Below are 24282 nucleotides of genomic sequence, written 5' to 3' on the forward strand. Positions count from 1 at the left end.
TGCAGGTCCTTACCCATATTCAACAAACTTTTGTCTATATTGCAAGTACTGTACCACTCACCCAAGAAGTCACTGTCTATGTTTTGCTGCTACTTCTGCTATGCTACTTCTAGTCTCCCTACAGTCATCTCACACAGAGCTAGCACATTTAAATTTTTGAAAAATAACCAACCAAGAGTAAATTAGTAAACACTAGGCTACACACTGAAATACACAGATAAAATTCACTGTTTTGCAGAAATACATGAAAAACATAAACTTAACTAGATTACTGTGTATTAGATAACCTGCTACAGCTACAGGCATATCTTCTTGGCTCTGTGATTGCTACTACACAGACTGTTCAAGCACTATATCTAACAGTCATGAGATTCAAACTGAGTTACGTGACATGGCACTTCTGGTGGCAGAAAGCTACATTAGAAAGTCACCTTGCACAAAAATATCTATTGGAGAGGATAGCACATGCATTTGGTATCTCTGGTATATGACTCTCAGCATTTGACAAAATACACCCATTCATAGCAGCATCCAATTGCTTGACAGGAAGAAAAATAATTTTCGGCTACTTATGAACAGAATTTACTCATCCTGCACTCAAGCAATCAGTGTACAAAGGAACTTACCTACAAAATATTCATGAAACCTGTGATAGAAAATTATTCATGTGTGTGCAACCCATACCAAAGAAAGCAGATAGGGGTTACTGGCATATACAAAAAAGGACAACATGAATGGTGACAGGTGTTTGACCTACAACAGAGCATCAAAGAAAATACTTTAATACAGATGTCAGCTATTCTGCAGAAGCCTACTTACTAAGTTTTAAGATCCAATATTAAGTGAGGTGTCTAGGAAAATACTACAGCACCCTATGAATTGTTTCCTAGAGATGACAAAAACAAGATCTCACTAATTACAGCATGCACAGAGGCATTTAAGCACTCATTCTTTCCACTATCCATATATAAACGGAACACGAATAGATGTATAGTAGTAGATGTATATGTAGGCACATAGCAACATCCATATAGACAAGGGTCTATACTTATGGCACATAGATATATTTTGTTTTATAATAATACTCATGTAATCAGTATATATTACACTAAAAATAAGAGATTTTTTGAAAAAGTGTAGCTTTCATTACCCCAAAGATTGGTTTTAACAGCAGTGTGTTTTACCAGGCTTGGTCCACTTAGAGGTGAGACGCTGTCACCATTTTCTGCCCTTTAAGAAACCATTTAATAACACTAAGGAGCAGCAGTTGTTTTAGCTCCCAAAATGATGTCACAAACTGATCAATGTCTGCAGTCTCTCCTACTTTACTTTCTGAAGGAGGTTACTGACATATTTTGTTTATAACTAATTATTTAACATACAAGGGTTGGAACTTAAATAGTGGCAACTATTTATTCACAATCGATACAAAAGCGTTACATGTTTGCATCTGTTACTATCCTTCAAAGTAGTCACCAGTGTTGTGTGGAACCTGTTGCCAGTGATGTGTAAGGCATAGTAAACTGTTAGCAGAGCCTGTTCTGTTGTTGGTGCGAATGGAACAGTCTACTGCCTGTCGAATCTCTGGAACAGTTCTGAAGTGAATGCTTCATCTTTGGGATCAAATCAAAGTCACAAGGATTTAAGTCCAGGGAGTATGGTGGATGGTACAGTACTTCTCAGTCCCACTGACCAAACAGAGCAGCCACAGCTTGCACCGTATGCACCCCTGCATTGTCGTGCAAAATGATGGGTGGGTTGCGCAGAAAGTGTAGCCGTTTCATTCGCAAAGCTGGTAGCAGGTGATGCTCCAAAAATGAACAGTAATACTGTGGACTGATGGTCTGCTGTGGAGGAATGTAATGTGCTATGATAACACCGTCACAGTCATACACAAGAATCACCATAACTTTAGACCGCTCCATTCGCACTACGCCTTTCACATTGCTGGCAATGGGTTCTACACAATGCTGGTGACTACTTTGAAGGACAGTAACAAGTGCAAACATGCAACTCTTTTTATTGGTTGTGAATAAATATTTTTGCCCCTATTTAAGTTCCAACCCTCGTACATAATTTATTTAATGATCGTTGTTAATTTTAAGAAATGAAGAATTCTAGTGGATCATGGGTAGTACATCAAGAGCTTCAAGAGGTTGAAACCTCTCTGACATCCCAGGGAGAGTATCTTTGGGGAAGAAAGATCAGAAACTAGCAGATTGTTCTTGAAATTGTAATGACGTGGAAGCTCTGTAAATTTACTCTATGCAATAAAACAGTTCATGTATAACCTTGTTGTACATCATTTGGTGGTGGTTCTAGTACATATTAGTACCCTGCTTCTGCACTAGTGACCTGTGCTGCTCTCTGAATATGGATTTCACCATTTAACAATATTCACTCTGATCATATCACAACAATGTGGCCAATACATTCTACAGCAACCACCACACCAGTGCTGGATTACACTCAGCAATGTGCATACAGTGCATGAAGAACAATGTCATTTTTGTGCTATAGTCACATAGCAAAAACCGAGAGTGTTGTTAATCTCTACAATGATCACATAGACAGCAAAAAATGTCAATGACAACTCCCAACAATGGCCTATTGTTAGAGGTAGAGGTGAATGCACTGACAGATAGTGCTTCAAATTAGTTTAATCCACAGCATACACCACATGTAAGTCTCACACCATCAGCGTTCTTCATGCTGTGTATTGGATACAAGCAACCACATTCCATGCAAACATGATCTGAAGTGCCAAACAAATAATAGAGAGCCACCTTACCACACGCCATGTGCTTATTACACAGTGCCCTGGATAACTTTCACTTGGACAATGCAATGAGTCAGCCTGCCATTCAACCCAATTCTTGTGCCACTGTCTCACCATTCATGTCTACCATGCTGTGCTTGGATTACAAAAAATTGCATCCCATTGTGTAATGTGGATCATCATTGACAGAGTTACACTATGTAACAGTTCTGGAATAGTCCAAGCTGGATTGTGCCCCCACAAACAATTTAATGTGTCATTGCCTAACACAACATGGTGTAAATGCTGGTCCCACACCACTCGACCTACCTTGTTGTGTTCTGGATACGAGCATCCACATTCTGTTTCATCACAACCAGTTGCACATCCGTTTTGTTGACCAGAAACCACCCTGTCCCATGGAATGAATGCTAATTAGGGTGCACAATGAATCAGTTGTCTGACAATCAGTGCTACATAGTCTCAAACCTCTGCTTAAAATTCCCCCTGTGCTTGTGCCACCTTTGTACCACAACCACAGACTGCTGCATATCATAATGTCACAGCAGGGGACACATTATGAATACCCAATGGTGACATCTTCTCCCACAAGTCACCCATATGTTCATGGGGTAGACAACATAATCACAGATTACCTCTATTGGATTGGTGCAATTTTGTTACAATACAGCTATGAACACAAGGCCGCAGAGCTAGCCAATAACTCTTCCATCAACAAACTCATGATAAAATAAATGACCAAACTTTGATTTGAACATCAAACCTTACCCAACACATAGCTAACACTGCTGTGTGACATTGTCCCAAAACAGAATATGCCCCATTGTGCCACTCAGAATGTTACAGGAAATGTTCCACAAACTACACTACCTGAACCACCCAGAAATCAAAAGAACAAAGCCAGTCAGTGAAGCAAAACTGCTTGACACACCCAGCCACAGCTGGACACTTTTTGATATCCAAAGCATGTTTCAAACACATACATATTGACACTGTAGGACCCCTTCCTTGGTTGGAAAGCTTTCGGCCATCACCAGAACATCAAGAAGGGTCAAGGTGGTACCCATCTAAGTTATCACAGTGGAAGTGGCAGTGTGCACATTTATAGAAATGTGGATCATGCACTTTAAAATCCCAGAACAGATCAACACAGATCAGGGCTGGCACTTTGAGTCATCCTTCTTCATAAACCTATACCATCTGTGCAATATTAATTCCATGCATATCACACCTTACCATACCAAAAGCAACAGGATGGTTGAGAGTTGGCACAGGACTGTGAAGGCAGCTCTGACGTGCTGTGGTGAGTCTACCATGGATGCTCCTCAACATTCAGTCAGCATACAGAGATGATATCCATGTGTTACTTGCCAAGATCCTATATGACAAATCACTATCGCTTCCCACGAACTTTGCACAGCCAACATTCCAACCCTTATGACAAATCACTATCGCTTCCCACAAACTTTGCACAGTGAACATTCCATGTGGCAGACAATGACCTGATAATATTAGTGGACTGAGTTTGTGCACATATTCAGGATATGTACATTCTGTCACCATCAACACACATGCAGCTGAAAGTTTTTGTTCATCATGACCTTTGCCAGTGTAAGTTCATAATGATTTGTGACAATAGCACATGTCCAGCCCTCCAGCCAGCATAAACAGGGCCTTACAAAGAGCTGTCCCATGGTGAACAATGTTTAACATACTAGTGTGTAACAAGCCAACAACAGTGATGCTTGCACCCCTCACAGACCTGATTCCAGCACAGATGAACAGACTACGCCATGTCCACAACCTCAGCCCTGGTACCAGCACCACCTAGGCAGCCACCAATGGAACTACCGTCGATGTCACCCACGTTGGACATCACCTCCAAATCATGTTGCAGCCAAATTAGACAGATGCTTCAACACCTGGTGCAATATAACATATATGCTGTTTGCCAACATGCCCCTCTCACCTCTACAGTAGACAACAAATACCTATGCATGCTGTAGACCTCAAACAAGTTCATCACCATCATATGGCTGCCATCCAATACACATCACAACAAGAAACAGTCTGACCATATATTGCTCACGCAGCAGCCATGGCGTGGTTGGTGTAGTGATCTCACCCATGACTTAATGTCAACACAGCCCATAGTGCTCTCCAGTCCATGGGAGGGGCTCTGTGGGAACATTGAGAGCCTTAGGAGGTCAAAACCTCTCTGATGTACCAGGGAGATGATGATTGGCTGAGAAAAAGCAGAGACTGGCAGTACGTTATTGCAACAGTGTGGAAGCTCTGTAAATTCCACCGTACAACAGAACAGTTCATGTATAACCATGTCGTACATTATTTGATAGTGATTCTAGTACACTTTAGTACACTACTTCAACATTATTTTCCCAGTTTTAAGATATTTAACTGTACAGTCAAACTTGTAAAGGTATTTTCTGCAATTAATGGTAAAAAACATCACAACACTTACCAATATAGAAGTCAGCAGGAGTGTAATACTCAGGAAAATCGGGACTGGCCCCATCCTTTGGCACAAGAGTGGCCCTCAGGAAGGTGCCTCCAATAATTCCTGAATTTCTAACAGGTGGTTCATAAATCGTTATTTTACAGTCACTCAATGAATACGAAATTTGAAATTTTCGCCCTTCATCTTCTGGATGAGACCATTCCATTTCAGCTGTATATCGCAGAACCTGTAAGTATAAGGGAATATTTCAAATTGTTCTGAATAATATAACACACTAAAGAAACACACGATTAAGTTCGTCTGGAACAGCATTACCTTATTTGCATTCTGAATGTAGCGCAAAATATCTTTCTTGGGTGGCTTGGGCATAAGAGACAGGCAAGACTGCAGCGAGTCCTGTGGGGTCCCAAATCCAAGATGAGGAGGATAAACCTGGAGATGCGATAGTAGTAATACCAACAACAGAAGTAATGAAAAAATTATTTATGTTTATGTAAACAGATCACAAAGGAGAGCTATAAATAAAGTTGAAGTTGGAGAAAGAAAAGCATACTCAAGAAATGTAGGATTTCCATTAGGCTAGCAGAAATGTGAAAAAGTGTCTGCTGAGCCTTCACTTACATAACTAAAAGCATTGACAAAAAAAGGCAGTCTTTTAAGGTGATAGACTGTACTCACTTGTACTCATCCAGATAGAAACAGAACTGAGTAATCACTTTGCTTATCTTTGACCTGTTACTCTGCCTGACGCCTTCCACTTCATCAATATGGGTGCTCCCACCAGCCTAGAATATGTGTAACCTGCCCCTCCTTACCAACATTCCCCAACCAATTGCTCTTGTAGTGTCGCAGGTCAGGTCCTGTTCTGCTGTATGAAGAACTGTCACAGCAGCTAAAGATGTTCACAATGTTTAAGTAAACCAAATATTAACAGACCTACTGTGCATACAGTAACTGTTCCTACACAGAGGTCATACAAGGAACAATACAGCTGCAGTGCACAGAAGCAAGGAAAATGCTGACTAATTGCTGAGCATATGGTATGCAGTCCACTGACCCAGCAGATGTGCACAAAATAAATGGGATTATGGAATCTCTAAGGAGAAAAACAAATGATGTTTTTTGATTGCAATGTAAGGAAGCTTTCTGTACTACTGTTAGCTCAACGGTGCTCTTGTTTGAGTTCTCATAGAGAAGGAATGCATTTGTGTCATGACAATGGTCTGAATTGTAAATGCAGTTATGTAATAATGTGGTAACAGATGGTTAAAGTGAAAATATGTGTTCAGTAATCATGTGATAATTTGATGTAAGTTGTTAGTTGGAAAGCTTGAGCAGTTTCCCGCAGCCAGGAAGATGCTTCGGAGAAGTGCGCACAGATGTAGCACAGCATAACTGGTCCACAAAATTCTACACACTGATAAGAAAAGAGGTAATTCCTTAAAAGAACATTGTGACATACAGTACAGAATGCAAGTGAAATAGTACCAAGCAATACCAAACTAAACTGAACCAACTAACATGACAAAAACCCAAATCGATATTTTTATTTTTCACTACATATGGTAACAGTGAGAAAAATTGCAAAAGAAGGGCATTAATGACTTAGAATTTGCCCAATAAACAAAGAACACATATACCAAGATGACAGAGTTGCTATGGGCAAAAAGGAAACAAACAACAATGTAGAGCAATTCAGTTAGCTGTGAACTTAAATTGAAAGTTTCTAACCAATATCAGTAATATTACAGGGTAATTTGACACAAAAAAGAGATACTTCCCATTCAAATTACTGAGTAAGAAGACTTTCAATGGAGATCTTATCTGTGAGAGACAAAAATCGTCACTCCCACAGTCACTGCAGATACAGCTCAATGCAACAACCTGGGACAATCTTCGACCACTGATGGCACATCTACATCTACGTCTACATGACTACTCTGCAATTCACATTTAAGTGCTTGGTAGCGAGTTCATCGAACCACAATGATACTATCTCTGTACCATTCCACTCCCGAACAGCGTGCGGGAAAAACGAACACCTAAACCTTTCTGTTCGAGCTCTGATTTCTCATATTTTATTTTGATGATCATTCCTACCTATGTAGGTTGGGCTCAACAAAATATTTTCGCATTCGGAAGAGAAAGTTGGTGACTGAAATTTCGTAAAAAGATCTCGCCGCGACGAAAAGCGTCTTTGCTGTAATGACTTCCATTCCAATTCGCGTATCGTATCTGCCACACTCTCTCCCCTATTACGTGATAATACAAAACGAGCTGCCATTTTTTGCAACCTTTCGATGTCCTCCATCAATCCCACCTGGTAAGGATCCCACACCGCGCAGCAATATTCTAACAGAGGACGAACGAGTGTAGTGTAAGCTGTCTCTTTAGTGGACTTGTTGCATCTTCTAAGTGTCCCGCCTATGAAACGCAACCTTTGGCTCGCCTTCCCGACAATATTATCTATGTGGTCCTTCCAACTGTAGTTGTTCGTAATTCTAACACCCAGGTACTTAGTTGAATTGACAGCCTTGAGAACTGTACTATTTATCAAGTAATCGAATTCCAAAGGATTTCTTTTGAAACTCATGTGGATCACCTCACACTTTTCGTTATTTAGCATCTACTACCAGCTGCCACACCATACAACAATGTTTTTTACATCGCTTTGCAACTGATACTGGTCTTCGGATGACCTTACTAGACGGTAAATTACAGCATCATCTGTGAACAACCTAAGAGAACTGCTCAGATTGTCACCCAGGTCATTTATATAGATCAGGAACAGCAGAGGTCCCAGGACGCTTCCCTGGGGAACACCTGATATCACTTCAGTTTTACTCGATGATTTGCCGTCTATTACTATGAACTGCGACCTTCCCGACAGGAAATCATGAATCCAGTTGCACAACTGAGACGATACCCCATAGGCCCGCAGCTTGATTACAAGTCGCTTGTGAGGAACGGTGTCAAAAGCTTTCCGGAAATCTAGAAATACAGAATCAACTTGAGATCCCCTGTTGATAGTGGCCATTACTTCGTGCAAATAAAGAGCTAGCTGTGTTGCACAAGAGCAATGTTTTCTGAAACCATGCTGATTACGTATCAATAGATCGTTTCCTTTGAGGTGATTCATAAGTTGGTGACATACCTACCTAATAGCAGTCTACAAACACTGACTGCACACCGCCATCAACTGTCAGAAGCAGCCATCATCTGCCAAGATACTAATGTGGTGATTAGTGAATTTTGTCATACTGTGTGTGTGTGTGTGTGTTTTCTTCATCTCCAAGAAAGGAAAAAAAAAACCTATAAGCAAAGTAATTTAAGATAAATATGTAAAATAATTAATATATATAAAACGAAACATTTATTTATGACGTAATGCCTATCATGACACACAGCATGCCTTCATAAATAGGAACAAGTGAAATACTTAAGTTGCTGAAGCAGCAAACAGCTGATAATAATAAACAGTTAATGGAAAGCAGTAATTAAAAGTTAGAAGAGACTAGTGCTCACATAACATCACATTTAAATGATAAATTGACAGAAAATAATGACAACAAAAAAATTGTTTGCCACTATAAACAGGACCAATAAAAAATATAAAAATAAAATAAAGTAAAAGGAAACATGAAGCTTGCCCTAAAGAAATAAATGTGTAAAGTTTTTATTTATTTATTTATTTATTATTATTATTATTTCTTTCCTTTCTCAGACATTATGTCTGGTTAAAAATGGAAAGTGACATGGACCTTGATCAAGCATGACTTCCTTTTAACTGTACGGTATATGTTACATTGCCTTTAGGAACTTTCGGGTAATTGAACATGTATCAATAATTACAAATTTCTGTTTTTGTTTATTATTATTATTATTTTATCCATGAGGGTAACAGTCACTCAATGTGTACTGGAAGTATCAGTAATGCAAGCGAAGAAGGGAATCTATATGTTATGGTATTTAAGGAACGTGTATTAGTAGTTTAACAAAATAATACAACAATTATGTATAATGGATACTAAGTGACAACCTGGAAATGAGATATTAGAAAATAGACTTACATGTGTAATAATGCAATAAGGAATAAAATCAATGTCAAAAGAAAATGTAATAAGAAGGCAGTTATATGCATTGAAATATGTTTAAATTGTATATTATAAAAGAAAATAAAGAAGTGACATCTTAAGCTTGAGTATGGGGATGTGTAGTGTAACAGGACATTGTAGATCAAGTCCTGTTCCACTATATGAAGAATTGTCACGTCAGCAAAATATGTTCGACAGACCTACTATGCATACCATATGTGTTCTTACAGATAGGGCATATGAGATGTAGCTGCAGTGTGCAGAAGCCAGGAGAATTCTGACTTCTTGCTGGGCATCTGGTATGCAGTCCACGGACGCAGAATACGCACACAGAATAAACAAGTTTATGGAATCTCTTAGGAGAAAAACAAATGATGTTTTCTGATTGTAATGTAAGGAAGCTTTTTGAACTACTGTTGGATCAGCAGCACTCTTGTTTGAGTTCTCATAGAAAAGAAATGTATCTGCATCATGTTAATGGACTGAATTACAAAAAGAAGTTATGCAATAAACATGTGGAAATGGATGGTTGAAAAAGTGAAAATACATGTTAAATCATCATTTGATAATTTGATATAGGTCATTAGTCAGAAGCCTGAGCAATTTCCTGCCAGAAAAGATACTTCAGAGAAGTCTGCATGGTCATAGCACAGCATTTCATAGCAAAATTCTGAATGGTGACCACAATTACATACAAGCCAGAGTGATCAAAAGAAGGTAACCTCTTAACAGACCATTTTGATGTATTTTGGTACAGGACACAAGTGAAATAGTACTGGGTGATACCGAAGTAAACTGAACCAACACATATGACCAAAACCCAAATTGATATTTTTATTTTTTGCCATACTCTTAACTCCACGAGGAAAAAATATACAAGTCATTTTTCTGTTTTTTTAATTTTCCTCTTTACTCCATGAGCAAAGAGTATATGAGTCTTTTTTATGCTTTATAATGTTTCCATCAGAATATGTGAATTTTTGCTTCTTGGAGGCAAGTGATCCTCAGCTGTTCTGTCTGCTTCTAATTTAGCAATTTTCCCAATTAAATTGTCATATGATACACCTACAAGTAAAATATTATGAGAACAAACATACAACAATTTAACACTTCATGATGGTAGTGTCTGCTAGCAGACACAGTCAATTAAATTCACCAAGGGAAATGGTGCAATGGTAAGGCAGTGAACTCACATTAGGGCAGACGGCAGTTCAAATTTCCATCCAGCCATCTAGATATAAGTATTTTTTTGGTGATTTCCCTAACCTTATTAAGGTAAATGCTTGGATGGCTCTTTTAAGAAGGACGTGTCAGGATTCCTTTCTGATGTTTCCCCAACCCATGTTTGTTCTCCTTCTCTAATAACCTCATTATTGATGGCACATGGACTTTAACCTTATTTCTTCTAATTCTCTGATTAAGAGCCATTCTCAAGCATCAGTATGAAATGATCTCCCTAAGCCTGACTTCACTCAATGCCACCAATGCAGTGGATTCCCCTTCACATGGTGCCTTGTTGTTGCTTCCATGTCTCTGTTCTGTCATAGAATATGATGAGGATGGTGCTTTTCTTTCACTTCTCTTACTGAGAAAGGAAAAATATTAAATTCTGGCTACATTAAAAATTTCTAGAAGGAAGAATAACTAAAGCCTGATGTCATACATTGTATCACAATCTTCAACAGTATGATGGGATTATTTTTCTGTACTCCCGGATATCATGGGAATTCTTTGATGAGCTTGTGTCTGTGGTCAACTTGCAATTCATGGAACAATTATCAGTGTCAAACCTAGTATTCCAGCAGAAAAGAAGTTTACTCTCAAATTAAGGTAAGAAGAACTTCTACACATACTGAATCAAACATATATTTTGTTGCAAATTTTCACATTACACATCAATGGAAACCATAAATGTGCTACTCTGGTAAGCCTAAATTTATTTCTGTAGATATACTTGAAGCAGATACATTGATGTCAGTTAATGGTCAAGCTGACTTCTTGAGTCTACCTGTTTGTGTGTTAAATGAATGTCTGAACTGGTGCGAGAACATCAAAAGAGCAGAAATCAGCACACATAAAAATGGGAAGTATTAATGGTGAGTCCTTAAATAGCATCCAGAGAAAAATTCCATTTCTGAAGTTTCTATTCATCTTTCCTTTTTCATATAGCATGTCTGTCCTTTTCTCTAAAGAACAAAGTGCCTAAAAACCCACACAGCTAATAACTGTATACTTGTTCCTTTATTGGTATGTATGTCAGCTCTGTTCCACTTTTCCTCTTCCAGTAATTGGAAAGTTAATACTGCTGTTATATAAAATTTACATGTTTATTTCTGACTTTCTTTTATTCAGTCAAAATTATGGATAGAATAGATTATCTGTATCTTAAGGATATGCCAGCTTCTCATCTAATTAAACATAGGAAATAACAAGGGAAGCATAAATGAGAGAACTGGCATGACACTACCTACTAGATCTGAATTGAGATATTGTATTGCAACAGTCTGATAGAGGGCAATTATAAGTTCATATCAATAAATTTGTGTCCCAGCCTGCCTATAAATACACTTCCATCTAAATTCTTCACCAGAGATAATATCAGTCTTCATAGGAACTCTTTAAACACAATCAAGCTGAAAATAAAATCCTCCTTCCTGTTACATCTAAAAGATCAGTGTGTGATTACCAGACAATGACAAAAATGTTTCATTTTAAATTATTCAAGCATTTTACAGATAATAAATTCACCAAAAAAATAACTCACCCTCATCGGTTTTACTGTTTGCTTCTTAAACACATTTATTGGGTCTCTTAGTGGAACTCTTAGCACATTCTCAAAATAATCTCGAGTGAACTTATCACAATCATAAATAAGGAACCTAAAAGGAAAAATTAGTTCTGAGTAAAAATGCAAACATAACATCTATATACACTCCTGGAAATGGAAAAAAGAACACATTGACACCGGTGTGTCAGACCCACCATACTTGCTCCGGACACTGCGAGAGTGCTGTACAAGCAATGATCACACGCACGGCACGGCGGACACACCAGGAACCGCGGTGTTGGCCGTCGAATGGCGCTAGCTGCGCAGCATTTGTGCACCGCCGCCGTCAGCGTCAGGCAGTTTGCCATGGCATACGGAGCTCCATCGCAGTCTTTAACACTGGTAGCATGCCGCGACAGTGTGGGCGTGAACCATATGTGCACTTGACGGACTTTGAGCGAGGGCATATAGTGGGCATGCGGGAGGCCAGGTGGACGTACCGCTGAATTGCTCAACACGTGGGGCGTAAGGTCTCCACAGTACATCGATGTTGTCGCCAGTGGTCGGCGGAAGGTGCACGTGCCCGTCGACCTAGGACCGGACCGCAGCGACGCACGGATGCACGCCAAGACCGTAGGATCCTACGCAGTGCCGTAGAGGACCGCACCGCCACTTCCCAGCAAATTAGGGACACTGTTGCTCCTGGGGTATCGGCGAGGACCATTCGCAACCGTCTCCATGAAGCTGGGCTATGGTCCCGCACACCGTTAGGCCGTCTTCCGCTCACGCCCCAACATCGTGCAGCCCGCCTCCAGTGGTGTCGCGACAGGCATGAATGGAGGGACGAATGGAGATGTGTCATCTTCAGCGATGAGAGTCGCTTCTGCCTTGGTGCCAATGATGGTCGTATGCGTGTTTGGCGCCGTGCAGATGAGCGCGACAATCAGGACTGTATACGACCGAGGCACACAGGGCCAACACCTGGCATCATGGTGTGGGGATCGATCTCCTACACTGGCCGTACACATCTGGTGATCGTCGAGGGGACACTGAATAGTGCACGGTACATCCAAACCGTCATCGAACCCATCGTTCTACCATTCCTAGACCGGCAAGGGAACTTGCTGTTCCAACAGGACAATGTACATCCGCATGTATCCCGTGCCACCCAACGTGCTCTAGAAGGTGTAAGTCAACTACCCTGGCCAGCAAGATCTCCGGATCTGTCCGCCATTGAGCATGTTTGGGACTGGATGAAGCGTCGTCTCACGCGGTCTGCACGTCCAGCACGAACGCTGGTCCAACTGAGGCGCCAGGTGGAAATGGCATGGCAAGCCGTTCCACAGGACTACATCCAGCATCTCTATGATCGTCTCCATGGGAGAATAGCAGCCTGCATTGCTGCGAAAGGTGGATATACACTGTACTAGTGCTGACATTGTGCATGCTCTGTTGCCTGTGTCTATGTGCCTGTGGTTCTGTCAGTGTGATCATGTGATGTATCTGACCCCAGGAATGTGTCAATAAAGTTTCCCCTTCCTGGAACAATGAATTCACGGTGTTCTTATTTCAATTTCCAGGAGTGTATATAAAGTAACCCAACCAGTTGCCATAGTAATATTTCCAGTTACCAATAACTCAAATAATAAACAGAGATACTATAACAATTCTCTAAGCATTTCTGTACTGTCACTTGGCTTTCAAATATCGTTAAAAAAAAGAAGTTCTTAGTTTTGTTTCTTCAAACCAAACAAAAGTAACTTTTTCTCACCTAGATTAAATTTATAACTTATGAAAAACACACATTTTAACTGGTGATGAATATTTCAACAGGTGGTAAGTCATGGACCCACAGATGTTAGTGCATTACCATATTTCAATAAGTGCAACTGCTTGAAATTGCATGTGTCTCAAGCTGATTGGCTAACTTCATTGTGAAATAGCTTGGAAATGGCACAATTATTTCTCAGCACAGTTTCTGCTGCAACACCCTTAAGAGATTTTCAGACTGTTTCTGACAACCCTATAAGTGCACGCGAACGACAATATGGAAAGGATAGACTGATTGTCATCACATAGAGGAGGATTGAATCATAAACATTACGATTAAAAATAATCCTATAAATGTACAGCTTTCAGATAAAGTCCTGCTTCAGAAGTAGAAATGTTGCACACATTCACACAAGCACAACTCGCACATACATTGCCACTGTTGCCTCTAGATGGAGATTACAATGACCATGTGTGTATGAGTTGTGCTTGAGTTGGATATGTATGAGTTTTCTATTTCTGTAGGACTTTGTATAAAAGCTAAATATTTCTAGCATTCTTTTTCATTGTGATGTGGTGCCTAGTGATCTAACCTTTCCATATTATTATTATTGCATCCTGGATTTTCCATTGTATACACATATAGGTTGTTAAAAAAAAAGGAAACTGGAAGAAAGAAAGAAAATTTATGAAGCCTAACAGTGAGCTTTCCGTGCTTAAGCCGTTAAAAGAAATAGGAATTCTTACTCCACCATGTCTCTCTGTGTAAAAAAATAAAATTATTCAATTAATTTATCATTTTATGTATAACTATGGATATGTTTCAGGTAAACAGAATCCCTGCATTCTAAATGAAGGGAAAACATAGACTGTAGTAGTTGACAAGCCAATCACTTGTTCCACACTACTGACCATCAATGGTAATCAACACAGACAAAAGTCCAACATGAACAGCTTCATCATGCAACTAGCTAACTTCACACATATTCACTGTTCACTTCATCTACTCTCATTGCTGGTGTTGATAATTCACAGTTGCTTTGGGACTCATTAGTCAGTACTAAGTTCCTACTATAACTCTCATTATTGTGTCAATGTTATACTTCAGTTTTCCCACCAAGTTATTGGATACGTTATTGGATACTTTTTCCCATTGTTCTAGTGTATTCTATCTATTGTTGCTTACTCAATCTCTCTGAGCAGAATGCTGGTTATAGCAGCTGTTTTTACTGAATTCACATTTTATTCATTTGGTTTGTATTTTTGGACACTATCAAGACTGTTATTAATTTGCAAACTTGATAAAATATTGCTATCTATTTTGTAGACATGTGTTTTAGCTTCATATGGAAACAATAATTTGCAAGATAAGAATTCCATGCAGTTAGTAACAATAAAATAAAAACTGGTACTGCTGCTCCTCCTCCCCCTTCCCCCCTCCTGACAAACCAACCTGGCTGGCCACCTGCACATAGCAAGATACTCTGACAGTCATTGTAGTTTTCATCAGTGAACTAATGTCAATCAATCATCACTGTTCTGTGGTTTTCTGGCAATGCAGTGTACAGTAGTAATTTCAGTGGCGAATGATCCAACCTTCACAGAGTCAGTAGAAGTGCAAAACTTCGGTGTGTAATCTGCTGTTAGCCCCATAGACAATAAGAGGATGCTTACAAATTTTGCTCTCCTGTGATATTATCTACAAGACCCAAGAATGACAGTCCAAGAAAATCTTGTCCAGACTGCAGTACCAGACAGAAACAATGTTACTACTCATTTCAAAATGTCACCCATTTTGCCTACAAGGTCGCCTGTTGCTTCACCTGACAACTGACAAAAGTGCAAGCTGCCTTTCCACTGCTCACCATCAAGCGGGTGACAACGAGAAAAAATAGTCAGCTCATCATTCATCCCTAAAACAAAAAGGCAGCATAACAAATAGCTTATCCTCTAGTAAATTCTAAAGAAGCTACACATATTTTTAGGCTTGATACATTCATGCTTATTGGTTTTCAAATCCAATATCATTTAGATTAGGTGTCAAAGGCAATTGCATTTAATAAGCTGGGATATTCATGTATACATTACAAGCAATTATTTGAACCAGCATTGGATTGTGCACATATATCTTTTGTAAAATTACTTCACTGTCGAATTTTGACATAATTATTATTTACTTCCACTATTGGTCAATTTTGATTGCATACCTATATTAAGTGGAAACTGACATACACAAACATGAGCTACAAAACTATACAGCCTGCAGCATATGACTAGCAGTGAAAGACTGAAAATTAGTAATCATCCATACAACAGGATTAGCATAAGTTTTACATAACCTGCCTTATGTGGTGCTTGCGTTTGCACTTGTAAAACGTTATTTGATAATGGTATAACAGTTGAAATTGGCCAGTTGTGAAGACAATTAATAATTACAGTCAAAGAAGGACAATTCTGTCATTCCACAAACTTTGTATGACTGTGGTACCTGCCAAAGGAAAGTGACATATGTCACTGAAACAGTTAGGCGAATCGTAATCATGCAGGGTACACCATGCACAAATTAGTGAAAATTGAGGCAGAAGGATAGAAAAGTATGAAGATGATCACTCTGGTGTCCTCCAGTCATTGGGAGATCTCTATGGTCATCACAGAAAAGCATAATGGCTCAATTAGAATGTGTTGGCTACAGTGGAAACTTATTTATATGTCAACCAACCTATTCTTAGACCAGAAGAATTGTTAGCAAAGCTGGTTGGGGGCTATTCCTAATTTAAAATCAACCTACACGCAGTTACCAGTCAGTGTTGAAATGCAACAAAGTTTGGTGTTAAATATATCATTTGGTGTCTATTGTTGTAATAGGCTAATGTTTGGCATCACAAGGGCTCCCACAATTTTAACAGTTTATATGAGATACTCCAAAATGGCACAAACTATCTTGATGGTGTATTCATAATGGGGAAGCAACATTTCCAGAGCTTTCAACAAATATCTGAATTGTTGCATTGCTGTCTGAACAAATTCATCTTCTTCTTTGAGCCAAGCATCACATATCTTGGGCATATACACTGATGGAAAAAATCATAACATCAAGAAGAAGTTGTAATACATAAATGAAAGTTGTTAGGCATGTTTCCACATTTGAAAGACGATATCTATTAAGATTTCACACCATTCTACATATACATCTACATGACTACTGTGCAACTCACATTTAAGTGCCTGGCAGAGGGTTCTTTGAACCACAATCATACTATCTCTCTACCATTCCACTCCCGAACAGTGCACAGGAAAAACGAACACCTAAGCCTTTTTGTTCGAGCTCTGATTTCTCGTATTTTATTTTGATAATCATTCCTACCTATGTAGGTTGGGCTCAACAAAATATTTTTGCATTCGGAACAGAAAGTTGGTGACTGAAATTTCGTAAATAGATTTCGCCGCGACGAAAAACATCTTTGCTTTAATGACTTCCATCCCAATTTGCGTATCGTATCTGCCACACTCTCTTCCCTATTACGTGATAATACAAAATGAGCTGCCCTTTTTTGCACCCTTTCGATGTCCTCCGTCAATCCCACCTGGTAAGGATCCCACACCGCGCAGCAATATTCTAACAGAGGACGAACGAGTGTAGTGTAAGCTGTCTCTTTAGTGGACTTGTTTCATCTTCTAAGTGTCCTGCCAATGAAACACAATTTTTGGCTCACATTCCCCACAATATTATCTATGTGGTCTTTCCAACTGAAGTTGTTCATAATTTATAACACCCAGGTACTTAGTTGAATTGACAGCCTTGAGAATTGTACTATTTATCGAGTAATAGAAATTCCAACGGATTTCTTTTGGAACTCATTTGGATTGCCTCACATTTTCGTTATTTAGTGTCAACTGCAACCTGCCACACCGTACAGCAATCTTTTCTAAATCGCTTTGCAACTGATACTGGTCTTCGGATGACCTCACTAGACGGTAAATTACAGCATCATCTGCGAACAACCTAAGAGAACTGCTCAGATTGTCACCCAGGTCATTTATATAGATCAGGAATAGTAGAGGTCCCAGGACGCTTCCCTGGGGAACACCTTATATCACTTCAGTTTTACTCGATGATTTGCCGCCTATTACTATGAACTGCGACCTTCCTGACAGAATCCAGTCGCACAGCTGAGACAATACCCCATAGGCCCGCAGCTTGATTAGAAGTCGCTTGTGAGAAACGGTGTCAAAAGCTTTCCGGAAATCTAGAAATATGGATTCAACTTGAGATCCCCTGTCGATAGCGGCCATTACTTCGTGCGAATAAAGAGCTAGCTGTGTTGCACAAGAACGATGTTTTCTGCAACCATGCTGATTACGTATCAATATATCGTTCCCTTCGAGGTGATTCATAATGTTTGAATACAGTATATGCTCCAAAACCCTACTGCAAACCGACGTCAATGATATAGGTCTGTAGTTCAATGGATTGCTCCTACTACCCTTCTGAAACACTGGTGCAACCTGCGCAATTCTCCAATCTGTAGGTATGGATCTATCGGTGAGCAAGCAGTTGTGTATGATTGCTAAGTAGGGAGCTATTGTATCAGCATAATCTGAAAGGAACCTAATCGGTATACAATCTGGACCTGAAGACTTGCCCGTATCAAGCAATTTGAGTTGCTTCGCAACCCCTAAGGTATCTACTTCTAAGAAACTCATGCTAGCAGCTGTTCGTGTTTCAAATTCTGGAATATTCCATTCATCTTCCCTGGTGAAGGAATTCCGGAAAACTGCATTCAATAACTCCGCTTTAGGGGCACAGTTGTCGGTAACAGTACCATCAGCATTGCGCAGTGAAGGTATTGACTGCGTCTTGCCGCTTGTGTACTTTACATACGACCAGAATTTCTTCGGATTTTCAACCAAATTTCAAGACAATGTTTCGTTGTGGAACCTATTAAAGGCATCTCGCATTGAAGTCTGTGCCAAATTTCGCGTGTGTGTAAATTTTAGCCAATCTTTGGGATTTCGTGTTCTTCTGAACTTTGCATGCTTTCTTCGTTGCCTCTGCAACAGCGTTCGGACCTGTTTTGTGTACCATGGGGGATCAGTGCCATCTCTTACCAATTTATGAGGTATGAATTTCTCAATTGCTGTTGCTACTATATCTTTGAATTTCTCATCAAGGTGGCACTAGCAGTGCTATTATGAGAATGCAAATCAAGTTTGCTTTAAATACATGCTGTAGCTCTCATGCGCATTAGTTACCTTTGAGACTGGAAATGGTGAGTTATTTTAGTCAAGAGTGCCTGTAGGGCAACAAAGATGCAATTATCAATGCCTCACTGTGTTTGAACATGGTCATGTGATAGGGCAATGAGAAGCTGGATGTTCCCTCTGTGATACTGCAGAAAGACTTGGTAGGAACGTAGACACAGTATGTGATTGTTGGCAATGGTGGTCACGAGAACACATGGTTGCAAGGAGACTGGGCTCCAGATGGCCATGTGATGGTAAAAGGGTAGACAATCACGTTCTGCTTATGGCTTTGGTACATCATACTGCATCTGCAGCAGCAATCTGAATAGTAGCTCTCACAACAGTGGCACAATGAATAGTTACAAAATGGTTACTGTAAGGACAGCTCCAAGCCAGATGTTCTGCAGCACGCATTCCATTGACCCCAAACCACTGTCATTCGTGATTTCAGCAGTGTCAAGCGAGAGCTCATTGGAGGGTAGTGTGGAGGTCTGTTTTCTTCTCTGATGACAGCTGGTTCGGCCTCAGTGCCAGTGATAGTCATGCGTTGGTTGAGAGAAATACAGTTGAGTGCCTGCATTCAAACTAGCTGCATGTTACACACACTGGGCATATACCTGGAGTTAGGGTCTGGATTACAATTTTGTATGACACCAGGAGCATTCTCATGATTATCTCACACACCCTGACTGCAAATTTGCACATCAGCCTGGTGATTTTACCTGTTGTGCTACCATTCATGAATAGCATTCCAGGGATTGTTTTCCAACAGGATAACACTCACCCGCATACCATGGTTTAACTCAACATGCACTACAGAGTGTTGAAATGTTGCCTTGGGCTGCTGGATCACCAGATCTGTCTCCAAATCAGCACATATGGTACATCATCGGATGACAACTCTATCATCATCCCCAAACAGCATTAACCGTCCCTGTACTGCCCGACCAAGTGCAACAGGCATATAACTCCATTACACAAACTGACACCTGATATCTGTACAACAAAATCCATGCATGTTTGGTTCCTTGCATTTAACATTCTGGTGGTTACACTGGTTATTGTTGTAACAGCATTTCACATTTGCAATGGCTTATCTTAGACTTACATTAACCTGTGATCTTGCAATGTCAAACACTTAAACACACTGACTGGCACAAAAAATGGAACATCCAATAAATCACATCTAATCATTGTGTAATTACCTATTTAATGAAAGTGAAGCACTTCAACCAATTTTTTGTGGTGGCGTATGTTACTGGAATTGCTTTGTGAGCAAACAATAAATTGTTGATTCTTTGTTGCCCTTGCCTCAATTACTGTTTCCCCTCACACAGCAGTGAATGTGAGTATTATGTTTTCCTGCTCTTGTAGCACTTATTTTGTACCCTGAATTGTTTCTCTTTCAAAAAAACGTGTTTGTGAAATCTTTCTGTGATTGTCATAATCAGCTTCCTGGAGTAAACATGCCATTAAGCCCTGAACTAGTAGCAAAATCTGTTGCTTTGATGGAAGATGGACACAGCAACATTGCAGAAGTGTTGAGAACTACACTTTCCATGATTTACAGAACAAAAAAAAAGGTACAGGAACACTGGAGGCTTTGCAAGGAGGCCAGGGACAGGCCCAAGAAGAGCAATATCGGAGTGAAATGACTGCTTCTTACAATTTCAAGTTCTCCGCAACTGTCCATTTGAAGAAGACTGAAAGAAGCCACTCTTCAGTCCAGAAGATCTTCTACAGATCTGGAACTCATCAGAGAGCATTACACAACTAAACTGTGTTTTGCTAGGGAACATCTTGGCTGGACAGTACTACAATGGGAACAAGTGTTGTTCACCAATGAGTCATGATTTGGCCTCCAGTCACCTGCAGGAAGAGAGAGGAGAGAGGGTCTGGAGAAGGCCAGCAGAAAGGTATTCCCTTTACACATTCTCATCTAGGATGACTTTTCAGGGTGGTTCTGTGGGGCAGGAAGCAATATAGCTGCAAGGACAGATTTGCTCTTCGTAGAGCATCAGAGACTTACCACACATCGGTATGTGGAGGAAATCTTACTGAAGCATGTGGTGCCTTTTGCTCCATTTACTGGTGATGATTTTCACTAATGCATGACAATGCATGTCCACATGTTGCGAGAATTACGCAAGAGTTCTTGGATGAAACAGGGATTCAAGCTATGGGTTAGTCTATTTGAAGCCATGATTTCAATCATATTGAGCATGTGTGGGACCAGCTGGAAAGAAGAGCCTGTCAGCACTATCCAGAGATCCTAGAGGACTTACAGGATGCCCTCCTAGAAGAATAGGATATGATTCATCAACAGGACATTACCCCAATAATCCGGAGCATGCCTGAGAGGTGGAATGCCATCATTGCTACAAAGATGGCAACACACACTTTTGAAGATGCAAACAGAGGTCTCTGCGATCATCTCTGAGATCTGTGAAGTAAAGTGTGAAGTGTATAACATCAAAACAGGCACGCATTACCTGTATGAGCTAACAAATTTCCTCAAAGTGTGCATCTCTGGTTTAATTTGTTAAATTCATTTACAATCATCTTTTGTTTTTCATAGTTGGACACTTAGATGAGATCTATCACAATACTCCATCATAATATAGTGGATTAGTGTCATAAAAGTGTCACAAATTTAAAATAAATTTCAGTTTTTGGAAGAAACTGAAGTGTTGCATTTTTCATGCTGGTCAGTGTTATGTTACCCAGACATGTATATTTCTGAAATTTCGTTAATCTACATTAATTATTTGTTGGTATTCTGATCTTTTTTTGGTCAGTGTATTAACCAACGTATATACCCGAGAAGCACCTTATGCTTATGATGGATGCTTTCCAATACGGTATTGGTGCAGTGCTCTTGCATAAACATTCTGATGACACTGAATAGCCCACTGAGTTCATGTTCAAGATGCTAACAGAATTCAAGCTAAATTATTGGCAGATAAAGAAAAGAGACTATCATAATAATTTATGATGTTAAGAAATTATTGGCAGATAAAGATAAAGAAAAGAGACTATCATAATAATTTATGGTGTTTAGAAATTTCATGTCTATTTGTACAGAACTAAGTTCCACTGATCTCAAGATTTGATCCCCACTCTAAGCTGCCTCCAAAAATGGTACATCAGCTGCAGAGGTGGGTCATGTTCCTAATTGATTATAACTATGAAATTCTGCCACTCGACATGTTAATGATTATTTCCACTTGCTCTGTCATCCCAACACAGTTTGCCAGTATGAAGTGTTTTACCTTGCATTGGATGATAACCTGTAACACATGAAGTAGCTACTGTACATTAGTGGGTTGCTATCTGCTACTTTGTAGGGTTATGATCACAGTACATTGACATTTACTGAGTACTTGCCTAAAGGCATAGGTCCAGTCTTTTGGACATTCTTCTACACCAGCTCATTGTCACCAATGGTGTCCTCATATTAACAGCCAAGGAGTTGGAATGCTGGATTGTTGTCTCACATTTTTCCCCCGCATCCCCCAGCTGCTGCAAACATGATACTTGGTGTTACAGAGAATGAGGGCTCTGGTACTGCAGCATATGTCCTTCCCAGGTGTTGACATCAACAAAGAATGTTCACTTCAGGGTTGACTTTTCGGAACATACAATCAAGCTACCCCAGAGCAGAATTTCAACTTATGGTCATACCCTTAGCAACAATTTGGAATTGGGCAGTTTCAGAAAGTGATGTGGTTGTTGGTTCCCAAAACCCTCTTGCATTTTTCTTATGTGTGACTGCTGTCCCTGATGGCTACTAGCATTAAGAACAGTGCCCTAGCCACCATATTTTCCTCAGTATTGGGTCCATAGCAAAAATAATTACCAGAAGAGATAGATAAAATTCAAAGTAGAGCTGAATGATTCCTCATTAGTTTGTCTAATCAGTGTGAGTGTGTTGCAGCAACATTGAAAAAATTTCAGTGTGAGGAATGATTAGAAAGACTGTGTGCACAATGTGCGGCATAATCTTGCATATCTTGCATAATTAGTATGTTAGTAAAATTAAAAGGTTTACGCAGGTTTATTCAGAGGAGTACTACACTTGACACAACACTCTACCATAGCTTTCAGAGTGCAGTGTAGATACAGATCTGTTAAAATGACACTACGGTAGTGAAAAATCTGTCTTGAATTGTGCCAGTTGTCTGGGAAGTGAATCTTAAACACACCCTGACAGGAAAAATATCTGACATGGAACACCTTAAGTGCGAGGTTATAAAAGGCCAATGATGTTTACGGCCTTCAATGCCCCACATGTTGTGTAAGACGCAGCCACAATATTGGTTGCTAATGGCAACTGGAGGTGGCACTGCAGGTATCCAATGGTGAGGACAGCATGAGGCTAAGAAGCATAGTTAAACTGCTTAGTCAATGAATAACTCACAGCAGTGATGCCTTGCTAGAGGTGTTGATACAAAGTGGAGCAATGGCAATGATAAACAAAGCAAACAATGCAGTATACCAACAACAATAGTTGCTGAAGCTGACATTTCTTCAGAAAGTAATCCAAAGAATTTTGCAGAGTGACAAAGAAGTGGCAGATGAGATATTAGCATTCCTGCAAGATGAGTCAGTGGAAAGTGTGGTGTCATACATGCTTGACTATGCAGAAATGTATACGAGGAGTATAATGATGATGATACCTGCTTAATAAGTGAAAGTGATATGGAAACAGTTGGTTGGTTGGTTGATTTAGGAGAAAGGACCAAACAGTGAGGCCATCAGTCCCATTGGGTTATGGAAGGATGGAGAAGGAATCAGCTGTGCCCTTTCAAAGGAACTATCCCAGCATTTGCCTGAAGTGATTGAGGGAAATGACGTATTGAAACAGGTGTTCAGCCATGTAGTTTGCCAGTCTTGTTGGACATACAGCCACGAATCCTGTCTCCAGTGAAAAACAGTAAAGACCAATTGTTGGTCAAGAAGCAGATACTAAACATAATTATGTACATGCAAGATCATCCACAGCATAGTAAAAAAGAAAAAAAAGAAAAAAATAGACAAACTATGGTATTCAAGGGAGGACTAGGTGCACTTATTATAAAAACTGGTATTTGCATGTTTCAAGGATGCTCAAAACAATTTACAGGATATGCCTGATAGTGACCTGCTA

The 24282-nt window shown here is 39.8% G+C and overlaps 1 protein-coding gene across 2 annotated transcripts in view; it reads right to left on the bottom strand.

Moving 5' to 3' along the window:
• LOC126337073 (EF-hand domain-containing protein 1-like) overlaps nt 1–24282 on the bottom strand; it is a 196108-nt gene that overhangs the window by 62255 nt on the left and 109571 nt on the right. For both annotated transcript variants that reach the window (XM_050001417.1, XM_050001418.1), the window contains exons 8-10: nt 12117–12231; nt 5574–5690; nt 5262–5484 (exon numbers count right to left, since the gene is read on the bottom strand). In XM_050001417.1, the coding sequence (XP_049857374.1) occupies nt 5262–5484; nt 5574–5690; nt 12117–12231 (455 nt within the window). The remainder of the gene's footprint in view (nt 1–5261; nt 5485–5573; nt 5691–12116; nt 12232–24282) is intronic.

The sequence above is a fragment of the Schistocerca gregaria genome, chromosome 2, assembly GCF_023897955.1.
Source record: "Schistocerca gregaria isolate iqSchGreg1 chromosome 2, iqSchGreg1.2, whole genome shotgun sequence".
Taxonomy (NCBI): domain Eukaryota; kingdom Metazoa; phylum Arthropoda; class Insecta; order Orthoptera; family Acrididae; genus Schistocerca; species Schistocerca gregaria.